Consider the following 12,500-nt stretch of genomic DNA (forward strand, 5'->3'; position numbering starts at 1 on the left):
GAAAAAAGTGGTTAGTTTAAAAATGAAGTGCGGGTTATAAACGAAATAGAAGAGTGATCCCCGCACTCATCTGGACAATTTAAGCAATCGTCTCTTATAGACAACTGAAACATTCTGGTGACTTCAACGGAATTCGAACCTATGACTTCTGCAATGCTACTGCAATACTCTACCAAAGACGCATTACAGGGGCCATGGGTTCGAATCCCATTAAAGGCACCTGAAGTTTTCAGGTGTCTATAAAAGAAAATTGCTTAAAGTGCCTATAACCCCATTCTTTTTTTGTTTTTGTTTTTGCCCAAATGTATCTTTACATCATGCCGAGAAAAATGGCCCAAAAATTCTTGTTTTTGGTCAAAACCGGAATTTTCTTTGTATTTTCAAAGTGGCGAAAAATCGAGGCTGCAGAATTCGCCGAAAGGGTATGGGTCGAGTGTAATTTGTGACGTAAAACCCGGACTTCAAACGTTCTGATTGTGACTTCGGTCAGAGCGAGCCAGTCAGAACAGAGTTAGTACTAACTCTGGTAAGAGCTGAAAAAATGACTGAGAAATGTGTTGTCTTTGGCTGTAACACCGTTCGAAACTGTTCCATTGAAGCACTTTGGAGTGTTTTCTGTATTTTTTAATTCGTCCTTCTTTCTTCCTCCTATAACGCTAGCCGTTCTGCGTCTGCTAGCGGCTCGTCGGGATGCCTATGCGTTTCTTCCACATGGTGGTTTGAAGGCTCCAGTTTTGGCGAGACTTCAGCATCTAACTCGTAATCTTCTACTTCGGAGACCACAGAATCTGAACGGCTGGAAACCAAACTGAAGTCGCTCGAGGCCATTTAATGAATGTCACTGCTCCTAGCCAATAACAGCTGTTTTCAAATACTACGTCTTTTGCTTTTGTTTTTGTCTCTCCTATGTTTTTGCTTTGTTTGTCCTGTTGCGAATGTTCGGGTTTTACGTCACTAGTGCTAGTCCTCCTTTCACCCGGTCGTTGGGCAGAAAAACCGTATTTTTGACCCAGAAGTACTACTTTTCCCATCATGACACAACGATTCATCTGGGAAAAAAAGGTTTTGGGAGTTATAGGCACTTACCATCGTCTTGATAAGTGTGAGAATCACTTCTCTATTTCGCTGTTAGTTTATTTGAAAAACATCACTGGTGGAAATTAACGAACGCCGACTGTCAACGGCCACTTTTGAAAACTAAGAAGTAAACCGTTCAATGCGTCATTTATACAATTTGCGACTGTAAGATAAGAATTGAAATGATGAATAAGTTTGCATACAAACAGGTAAGATTTCCAAAACAAGAGATCGGCATTAAATTGAAAGTTAGATTTAAAACCTAGGACTATGAGGTTATTAAAGTGAGCGAACATTCACCTTTGACCTTTTCTTGGGACTCGTGGGAAAGTGGACGCTTTTTGCCGCCTGAGTCTGTGGATTGCTTTAAATAAAACACACAGAACGTCACTTACCAGATTTTTGCAAAAACACTGAAGGAAAATTGGAAAGCTGATTAAAGGAAAGAGCCAACCATCCTGATACAGATGATGTTACTGACTGTCACTAATTCAAAATCACCCAAATTTTTCATACAGCATGCATCTTGATAAGACTGCGGCTTAGTTAGTCACCAAGATGTGTAACCAGTCTGGGTTGACAATCTATGCATGTAAGAGTTTTGGCTACACAGCTATTCCGCCGGAATTTTGTCTAACGGTGACATGTGCAATGATCGTCAATGCCGCTTAAATTGAACTATCGGCCACACTTTCCATTGGACCTTTATCTTGCTTGTTTCTTAAAACAGTCATTGTTCTCTCAAATGAATTCTCACCGACAGCGAGAAAGAAGCATGATATTGGGAGTCATTTTCCTTGGAAAGGGCATTCTTCTCTCTATGTCGACGAAACGCCTGGCGAACCTAAAAGGATAGAAGTTTAAGAACAACTCATTTATAAATTTCACAATTAGCAAATAGGTTTTGTCACATCCCAGCTCTTTCAACCTGTTCAAACAAGTCGAGCAATACACAAACTAAATGTGGATGAGGTGCTGAATGAAGCCTAGGAAGACATCACTTTTCCAATGAATTAAGCGCCATGTGAAGAAGGATGCTACCGTAGTGAAGACGTAATGCTGTCATTTTATGCTTCACAGGAAATTATGCAAACAGGAATCTAATCTGAGTATAATATTCAAGTAACAAAGCTGCTAAGGAGAAATGAGGGAAAAAAACACGGACATCAGGAGTTTTGGGGACATTCTGTGCAGAGCTGTTGGTGACAGATGACCGATAAAAACCAAATTGTTATCATGATATTTGGTTTACCCCGTTCCAAGCAACTCGTCCTACAGTTGCAGGTTGATTTCTCGGCCATAGTTGCAGTCAGTTGACGGATCGATTTCGCATAAATTTGTACATACCTCATTGTTAAATACACAATGCAACAGGAAAATGAGCAAGCCCTATAAAATTGAAATAAAACCACAGAAAGTTGTTGTTTTTACATGTTTATTTCTGATGCAACAAGTCCAGCTCAGTAAGACACAATATTGGCCAAGACAATTGGTTACACGTCCTCTTTACATCGTTATTTTGTGTTTATTATCTGAAAGTTACAGGTAATTTCCACTCACAGACAGCTTCTCTCCAAACGTTTCGTCAACAAACGGATCCGGTTGGTATTGGAAGCTCAGTTATCAGATCACAATTCTTTCAAACGTTCAAATGAACGTCCCGGCCCCAAATTATCAAACAGCTTAAACCTATAACCCCTTGTTTGTCACGATGTATTTTGCGCCCGACACGCATCTGTGAGGGCCGGGATGAAATGAATTGAAGTTTTGTCCGTTTATTTCTTTGCCGTCATGCTACTGTCGAAAACATTCTTGCAGTTTAATCAAATAAAATCAATATTATTCATGCTAACCTGAAATCCATTGACGATGGCAAAAGCATACTCGAAGACAACAGTGCCTTTGTTTAAAGCAAAAAGGCCAAGAATCCAGCCAACGCCAAGAATTGGCATAAGTACGAACAACCCCTTGACTCCAGCTCTGGGGAACAAAAAAACAGCAAAGGTTCAACTGACTGAATTAAAACTGTTTTGGTCGGGACGCAGATATTACATCAGCTCCCAGGACTGGTTTAGGACGCTAAGCTCCAACAGAGATACAGCACTGATTAACAAATGGCCCCAGCCCGACACACAAAAGAGCTTCCTCTATCACTGATTCAGTTAATAATTGCTCTATATTAAAGCAACGTTCTCTGTTACAAAATACTATAATAATATAATACAAAACAGTTGCATAGAAATCTTTAAAACGATAAATTAACTACTGAAAAAGGAATTAAACAAAGTTGAAAAGACATCTGGTTTTGAAGGTGCGTTTAAAACGTTTAGTTCTGATGGCCGGAAGCGTGAAGGGATGGCCTCTGTTTCTCAACAATCTGGATCGCAAAGGCGGCAAGACGTCCACCAATGGGGCATCAGTCGAGATATTAACACTTTTCCACAATCCTATTAGAAATTTCCAATATTTTTTAAACTGGTGTGACCTCCCTTAAGAAACGTAACGCTCTATTTTGAAACTTATCTATTTTAGCAAGATATTTGTTGCTTTGCGAAACTCCATAAATGACATAATTAGACTGTGCAAAAGATAATGCAGGGAATCAAATGAGTACCCATATTTCACAAGATGTACATACCCTTACCCGCTCTATTAAGTAGACTGTTCCCACGAAAATACACCGCCAGAATCTTTAGAAATGTTTTCTAGTGAGTTTCAAATACAACAGGTGCTAAAGACCTTTCAGTTGTCCCCCTAACAATTATTTCTTTGGTCTTAGTAAGAGAATTGTCATCCCATTGTTATTTGCCCAAGTAAGGATATTCTCTACTTCAAGAGGTGTGATGTCTGAACTGTTTGCAAACGACCTCAATTGATAAGATTTCACTCTGCCCGTACTTACTTGATGTGGTCATGCTTGTCGTTTTTCACCGAGGACGCAGATACCACAACGGTCTTGATTACCATGAACAATATAAAGCAATTAACCTGTTAAACAGAAACGTCGATAGGTCAGCGGTGAATCAAACTACAATCTCCGACAAAACCTGTTGAGACAAAGCGACATTTTTGGTTCTCCAACAACTTATCCAAAAGTTCCGCTTAAAAGCTGCCCTTTCCCCTTCCCCTAAACTCTATCTTGATTTCTCTTGGTCGGAAATATACTGAAGAACATATGACAATACTCAGCAACATTAATTTTGGTTTTATCAACGGAGTTGATAATGTAAATTGGCCACCGTACAGAGATTCTAAAAGCTGACGTTTCGAGCGTTAGCCCTTCGTCAGAGCGAATGGCAACAGCAATATTCAGCAACATTGACTGAGGGGTAGGGGAGTGGGAAGGTGAGAGTAAGTAGGGGTGTGTAAAAATGAAGGTGAATTTGTGTCAATGTTTTAACAGTTTTGTCCGAGATTGTAGGTTCAAGTACGCTTGAGGTACAGTTTTGTCCGAGATTGCAATCCCCGACAAAACCTTTTGAGACAAAGCAACATTTTTGGTACTCCAACAACTTATCCAAAAGTTCCGCTTAAAAGCTGCCCTTTCCCCTTCCCCTAAACTCTATCTTGATTTCTCTTGGTCGGAAATATACTGAAGAACATTTGACAATACTCAGCAACATTGACTGAGGGGGGAGGGGAGTGGGAAGGGGAGAGTAAGTAAGGGTGTGTAAAAATGAAGGTGAATTTGTGTCACTGTTTCAACAGTTTTGTCCGAGTACGCTTGAGGCCAGTGAAGTACAGGGCAGTCATAGCACACGAAAACATCGACTGAAACAAGATTTTTGGCCCGGCACGAATGACAACTTCTATACGGCAAACATCCTCTTTACAGAAACCTAAGCGTGCTGGTCACTGCAATTTGTTGGATTGAAACGTAATTAAGATGTCCTTGTGCTGGATACACAGTTATGAATCAAATATTTCAAACTTTGAGAATTAGTAAATTAATATGCACAGAAAATTATGGTGTAATTACCAATTGAATTACTTACCAAATAAATAATTTAATTTAATTACCACTTAATGTAATTAATTAAATTAATTGTTTAATAACAAAAACTGTGAAAAGGATGATAACAATAAGGATTAAAAAATAATGAACGAGGCGTTCCTCAAAAAACGAATTAGTAACCTATTGCTCCAAGGAACATTGGTTCCTAATTGAGAAAATTTTGGTTCCGAAGAGCAAATTTCTCCAAAGACAACAAAAAACAAAAGTGTGCGTAACGTTCTTGCAAAAAATGCATCATATCTCGTCTCAGAAGCACTAAACTTTTACTGGAAAAGCGATTTCAGTAACACGCTACCTTCAAATGGTCGGTAGCAAGATATCAAGAACATATCACTACTATCAGGACAAATGTTCTGCTGACATCACTTTTGGGAAATGGACGATGTCGATGAAGATGATGATGATGATGATGAAGACAATGATGATGGCGAAAACCTTTCACTTTTTACCTACCAGTATAATTCCAATCACCGGACCGATGAAAGCCCAAACTGTTCCATCTTCCAATGACAGCCAGCAGCTAAAAGAGAGAGTAAATGAGCATGCTCGTTCAAAGATGAAAGGTGAGTCTGGTTCAGCAATACGACTTGAATTTTCACCATCATCAATAAACTCACATTTCGTTGTTTCCGTAGTGGTTTGATTTCATAGCAGTTGTGATTCCGACTGGTATGATTGCAAAGCCTGCAGAAAAATTAAGAAAATGCTGCTTTACTTTAGAAAGAAAAAAAAAACAGAGCCTCCAGATGTTCGTTTTCACTTTTTTTGCCGCTGACCAAACATTTAGTCTCCTTTTACATGGGAAGAGCAAAGAGCATCTACAAATATACGACATGTATGCCGGGTAATCAAAGCAGTGACTGTTTCAGTTCCGCAGTAAAGCTGCAATTGTGAGGAATCACGAGGCGATGACGTATAGATGCTGCAGGTAAAATCCCTTCTCAGGTTTAATTCGTTTTTTCTAGGTTAAATTGGTGATCCTCATTTTACCTTGGTTGAATACACATTCAGACTGAATTGAAGAAACTTTTTTGGAGCGTAAATTGAGTCTATAGAAACTTAGAGTCGGCTTAGGATTAGTTTTAGTTATTATACATGGATATCAAGTAACTTGTTATACAAAAGTAAATAATGAAAAGAACTGTATTGGGATGAGCATGTTCATCGTTGTAGTGTGTTCGTGAAGATATGGGACTATAGATCTGGAGAGTCCGAGGTCGAGTACCGGTAAGTGCATGGTACAATTCTTTAATCCCTTGTTATGTTGCAATGTCGAGACTCAATGGATAAGTGAATGAATGTAGAAACCGACACGATCATACGAAACATCAATTGATATGCGTAAGACAGCTTGAGGGGAGGAATAGGTGTTTCGGCCCTTTGATACCTGCTTCAAACCAGGTATAGTGCATATTTAACCAAGGTAAAATGAAGATCACCAATTAACGGATTCAACCTGAAAACGGGTTTTACCAGCAACACCGACACACATCACTAAGTGACTCATTATGAATTGCAAACGAAGTACCTAAAAAGGACGCTGTGCTGATATATTACAATATCGAAGTCCTTCTGATTCACTTTAGGAAGTGCCAGTGATTACAAAGGTCAGTCTTCATATGCTTAAAAGGTTTTTTCGTTCCAGAGTATGGCCTCGACTACTAAAACTAATTGAAAATTTTGCTGTTTCGGACATGATATGGGCATACCATACTCGAAAGTAAATCTGGCATATTAATTCGGACAAAAAGAACTTACCCCATCCGAAAATGTAGTAATATAGAATTTTCACATTCTCTGTTTTGAAAACCTGGACCACTTTAAGATACAAGTGCAATCCTTCCACCAGCATCCAAGTAAAAGCGGTCAGAAAAAAGTAGTGTAGAAAAACAGCGATTGTTTTGCATATGACCTGTTTTGAAAAAAAAGAGTAGCCGTCATATCCAATCAAGGATGGTCATTGAAACGCGTAGACCTCATATATCACTGCTACATGTGTGCATAACACAACTCAAAAGTAATATATAGATTTAGCCAAACCTAAAAGAGGAGCTCCCGAGTTATTTATCTCATTTGCGTTCGGTTGATAACAAGGGTCACACGGTCAAAGACCAATGAAACTAATGAACTATTCTGGACTTAATTATTTATAGAAATGTGGTTGAGAATATCTCATTTTAAAGGTTATAAAATAAGCTTTTCAGTAAAGAAAATTTCAGCATAAAAACCAAAGACTTTTCAGAAAGATAACCGTGATAAAAAAAAATCGCAAAAATATTGTTCTGGTACAGAAGGTTGAAAAATAAGTTTTTAAATTTAGTTAACCAATATTTCCACCAAATTTGGCTTACAAAGAAGAATCTGTGAATTTTTAGAATTTTTTTAAATTACATGTGTCCACACCTCTCATTTCTCTATGACGTCAAACAAACGCGATTGTGCTTCGCATAATTAATTACGCTACGGACTTCGATGCGCAAAAAAAATTGAACAGAGCGTTCAACCGAACTTTCCGAATTTTAAAGTCCAAAATATGAAGTTTTCATTCATGAGAGATTAATTTAGTGAGCTAGCGCGATTTTCAACGCGGAAAAGACGGCAACGAGTTAATTCGTGGCATTTAAAAAACATGTGCTCAAAATAATGACTCGTACGCACAATCATGCTTATTTTCATCACTAACCTCAATTCCTCAACGTTATTTTTCAGCTACCGTTCTAAAATTGCTTGATATTTATCAAGCCCGCGATATGGTCACGTGATACTGGTCACAATGACATAGATGGAAGGGTAGACGTACGACCGGATGGACGCATGATGACGTCATAGCTAAAACCAAAATTTCTCGCATCTATGGTTTACCATATTTTCTTAACTATGGTGCTCCGCGCGATCGCCTTCGGCGCGCGGAGCTCCGCTATCAACTGAAGGTAAAAGGATAAAAACGCAAAAAGGAATGAAAAACTAACCTTGTTGGAAGTTTCTTTTATTCCAGCCAGGAAGAGAACTTGTGCCAATAGTAATGACACTACAAGGTTCGTATGAATCTTATGACGATCTGCCGAAAGAGACCTTTTAAAGAGAAATGTCAAATCATTTGAAAAAATTATAAAATACATTCTCTGGAAAAATTGATCGCCCACGATCAAAAACTAGTTACCAACAATTATATCTCAATTGATTTTTAGAGCATTTTTCTATCTTATGTACGAAGCGTTTGTTTGTGTAACTCTTGTCAATTTCTAAGTGTCTTTTGTTTACTTTGTTATGAGAGCCAGTAATGCTGTCGTAGTGTGAGTAGCCCGCCTATAATACTGAGCTATGCTAACTGTGGGCTACCATGGTATTATTTGTACAATCATGATTTGTTTGTAAGTAAGGTGAAAATGAAAAGTGAATTGAAAGTGGAAGGAAACGATGAAAGCTATAGAAAACTGATTGAGTTTAAGCCAATGACATCATGTTAAATGTGTCTTGAAATGAAATAAAACACGAAACTACACTTACTCAATGCTCAGAAAGACAATTAAGGTGATGATGAACGCCACTGTCGACACACCACAGCCCACGTAAGTAATGATGCTCAAAGCCAGCCGGTCTTTCTTGGAAATCTGGGGGAAAGAAAGAATAGACCACTTTCATAAATGGCGACTGATTTAATATTCTATTTTATTTATGTTAATTGAACCTACTGGCCTCGTTTTGGTTAACATATTCTTTTGAATTTTGCGCATTGCAGCGAGGCTAGAAAGGGTTTTGAGCATCAAAACAAAAGAGTATTTTATTGGGCCGCCATTGTGAAAAAGGTCTATATACACAACTGAGACCGTCATATGATTTGCAGATCTACGCCTGGAGTAACCTGAAAATGGAAATGCTTAAAACGAAATATGATGAGAAGGCAGATCTAGTATTTAGCCTGGAAGCACTAAATTTAGTGTAAAAGTCGTCTATGTAATTTTGTTAGTGTTAACATCTTCATGTAATATTTATTGTGGCAGGAAGGATAACTCGCTCCTTCTCGTATAGGAGAAAAGATTCCAAGAGGATGAGGTATATCAGGAAACCTGTGTATCCTTGTGCTTGATAAGCACAGCGAAGCTTGTAAAATGGTTGGTTTCGCAGACAATTGATTCAAAACTTGAAGAATTTATTTCTTCGATGCCTTCAGGTGACCATTCACTACAGAGGAAGATTAACAAGAAATTGCATTAAAAGGATGTGTTAAAATAGTAACCATATACATGACACTTAATGTTTAAACCCATTTTTGCATTTCAACATTGTGAGCAACAAGGGCCGTCGCCAGATGGTTGAAACCTTATGCAAGTTCCCAAAAAAGATAACTGCTTAAGACACTAATTGTTCAATCTATTTTTCCTGTTTTATTTGCTTTTAGGATATTTCCTTTCCTATATTTTTTTTGGTCATCACGTTGTACCCTGTTTTCATGCAGCCTCATCCCGGGACGGACTTAAACCATTAAGGTCCATTTTCAAACGTTTCCACTCATTTTTACACTGGATAGAGCATCGTGATAGCACTGACTATGGATCAGACAGATTCATGTGTTGTTACATGACATGCGATATTAATGTTCTTTTACCTCAAAAGATCTAAAAATTTGTTAGACAGTTGCGAATGAAAAACAGCCAGAGAGAAGGACCTCAAAGCCGGCCTAGCTTACGCTTGTCTCAACTAAAAAAAAGTAGGTCATTGGTTACCGTTCATTGTTATCCCAAAAGGAGCACTGTTTTTCACGAGCTTCAGCGGCCTGGAGAAACAAGAAAATAGAAAAAAAAAAACCGCGTAAGACAGCTGAAGGGATTTCTTGGAATACATGGAATACGCTCCGCTCATTGTTAAGCCTTCGGTCGATATAAATAGAACTGCAGCCGTTCTTAATAGCATACATAAAAAAAAAATGCGCTTGCAGCATCACAGTTGTGAAGGCACCCAAATTAATAAATTAATCAATGTATAGATAATCATCGTGCGTTTTGGGCATTTATTATATAAGTTGCGTTGTCCTAAAAATGGTCACATTTGTATCGTTTTCCATAAACTTAAGGACGTTAGCGTCCAAAATGTTTCCACGTACAGATTCTTTTTAAACTTGTCACTCAGAATGGTAATGATCTATTTTTGCCAAAAAGACAAAAAAAAATGGGGGGTCACCTTGCTCGTTTTCGAGATCATGAGGTGCACTTTTAGAAGATTGCGTTATTTTAAGACGATCTTAGCTTACAACTGTCAGCAACAAAAAAGCTACATTAATGAAATTTAGATCAGGTAAACGTAGTCAATTCAACATAACTAATATAACTAAATAAACTTTTGAAGCTGATATCTTTCTCTGAGGTGAAATAGACCTTGAAGAACGATACATACTAGTCTAAGAAAGAAAACTTCGGTCGAACGAGAGCATAAAAGGCGAAATATTTGTAACTTCTCACGTACAGATTTTTTTTGTTTTTTGTTAAAATGGACAAAATCTGGAAAGGAAGTGATCTACGGAAAGAAAAATGGGGGTAACCGAGCATTCAAGAAAGTAAAATCGCTGCGAAGTTCTCAAAGCAATTGTCTATTCGCACTGTCACGTCATTGCGTGACATTTCCGAGAAGACCTGGATCCACAGCTATCCCATGATCCCACAAGCGACCCTTTGCCAGAGCGAGAATCAAACAATCGATGCTGTTTGTTTACCTTCGTGGTCTGCTATGCATGACGTGCGCGTGACATGCGCGAAAAAATGCGCAGTACCGATGGGCGCGAACGTCCTTAAGTCACGGGTATCCAATCAAACAGGTCCTGTTTGAGTACTAAATTGTTTTATAACAAACATTCAACTGTTAAAAGTTCTAAGAAGGGGGTTTAAAACAGATCTAAAAATGTTAAAACTATATATTCGACCGCCTTCTGCGGTCTTCTTCACAGGAATGTACTCTGCAAGTCACTGAATGCAAATATATAGCAAAAGACGTCACTGTTCGTTGCTCCTAAGAGAGGAAACCAGTGATGCGTAAGCCCTTGGGAAGAGTGCTCTCTCATTAACAGAGTTCTTGTCCAGGAGTGAATGCAACGACTCTAGAAAAAGCCTTTTGTCCTTGGTTTTCACGCCTGTTTCCAAAATAATTTGGGTGTATGCAAAGTACATTCCTCTGATGAAGACCGCAGAAGGCGGTCGAAAATTTTGTCCTAACATTTTTAGATCTGTTTTAAACCCCCTTAGAACTTTAACTATGACCACGGATCTCCAACAGTCTTACTCAAATGTGTTTGTCTCGTTGTTTCTTTGCAAGTGGGGTTATCAACTACGGACAAAGAGTAATAAGCGATACAAGACTTCTGAGAAAATTTCTCCTCTTCCCGTCGTTGCTGATTTTTTCATAAACAAACGAAAAAGTTAGAGCACACTTGATTTAAATAAAGAGACCTTGATAATAACTCGATAGCATTGATTAAGGGGTGATGAATTTGTCCGTCTCTCATCTAAGCTCATGACAATCCAATTTGTAAAATTCTAACAAATAAGCGACAATTGAACTAAATAGGCTTCTACTTACAGTTATGCTAAATGTTAAAATAGCAGGAGGTGAAAGGTTCTTGACAGGTATTTCATCAAGGAAAAGGACACAAGACATCACCACAGAGGACACTTGCCAATCACCAGATGAAACATTTCCAGGTCTAAATATAAACGGAACTTTAAAAATGTCAAGCAGGAAGAGGTTTGGAGGATAACAAGGCATAAAAGCAGAGTGAATGACAGAACGTGAAACGATAACTTACTTTGCTGTCGTTTCGGTGGGCAGAGCGTTTTCAACATCTTTGAAGAGCATGAAAATATACGTGTAGTATCCTACAAAACAAATATACTACGCATATAATTGTTGATATCATTGTTGCACCGTTGTTTTCCGTCCAATGTGAAATAAATAAATTTATAATTCAAAAGAAACTTGTGACTTGTGGAAACCGTCTTGCAAAAATTGGGGACTCTTTTCGGAAATCCCCCAGATCATTACTATGATGAGATAACTCCGAGCTATTTTCCAAGATACTGTTCTACTCCACATGTTATATAGCTCCCACAAACTAGCGCTGCTCACTCAAGTTTTATTTCTAATCTTAAAACTCAATGGTGCAATGACTTAAGTGTTGATACGTTCTTTGTAAAGAAAACGGAGACAAGGATTAAACACATGGAAAAAAGTAAGAAGGATGGCAGAAATGAGGAGAAAGGATATGAAGACAAGAGATGGGTATATAACTAGTTAAATGCATGATAAATTGATCATATAGGTATAAATAAACAAATAAATTGAAGAATGAGCAAGCGACTGACTGATGGAGTTGTGAGATGGGCAGATGGATAAATGGATGTGCGTGAAAATGTGTGGATAA

General features: G+C 38.2%; 1 protein-coding gene across 3 annotated transcripts in view; it reads right to left on the minus strand.

Annotated features, from left to right (window-relative positions):
- LOC138019184 (adhesion G protein-coupled receptor L4-like) overlaps positions 1–12,500 on the minus strand; it is a 68,266-nt gene that overhangs the window by 2,416 nt on the left and 53,350 nt on the right. For all 3 annotated transcript variants that reach the window (XM_068865880.1, XM_068865881.1, XM_068865882.1), the window contains 14 exons: positions 11,886–11,955; positions 11,660–11,783; positions 9,817–9,866; positions 9,160–9,274; positions 8,600–8,703; positions 8,062–8,164; positions 6,851–7,004; positions 5,710–5,776; positions 5,546–5,612; positions 3,980–4,065; positions 2,931–3,057; positions 2,425–2,466; positions 1,835–1,921; positions 1,378–1,441 (listed from right to left, as the gene is read on the minus strand). In XM_068865880.1, the coding sequence (XP_068721981.1) occupies positions 1,378–1,441; positions 1,835–1,921; positions 2,425–2,466; positions 2,931–3,057; positions 3,980–4,065; positions 5,546–5,612; positions 5,710–5,776; positions 6,851–7,004; positions 8,062–8,164; positions 8,600–8,703; positions 9,160–9,274; positions 9,817–9,866; positions 11,660–11,783; positions 11,886–11,955 (1,260 nt within the window). The remainder of the gene's footprint in view (positions 1–1,377; positions 1,442–1,834; positions 1,922–2,424; positions 2,467–2,930; positions 3,058–3,979; positions 4,066–5,545; positions 5,613–5,709; positions 5,777–6,850; positions 7,005–8,061; positions 8,165–8,599; positions 8,704–9,159; positions 9,275–9,816; positions 9,867–11,659; positions 11,784–11,885; positions 11,956–12,500) is intronic.

Source organism: Montipora capricornis, chromosome 10, assembly GCF_036669925.1.
Source record: "Montipora capricornis isolate CH-2021 chromosome 10, ASM3666992v2, whole genome shotgun sequence".
Lineage (NCBI taxonomy): Eukaryota > Metazoa > Cnidaria > Anthozoa > Scleractinia > Acroporidae > Montipora > Montipora capricornis.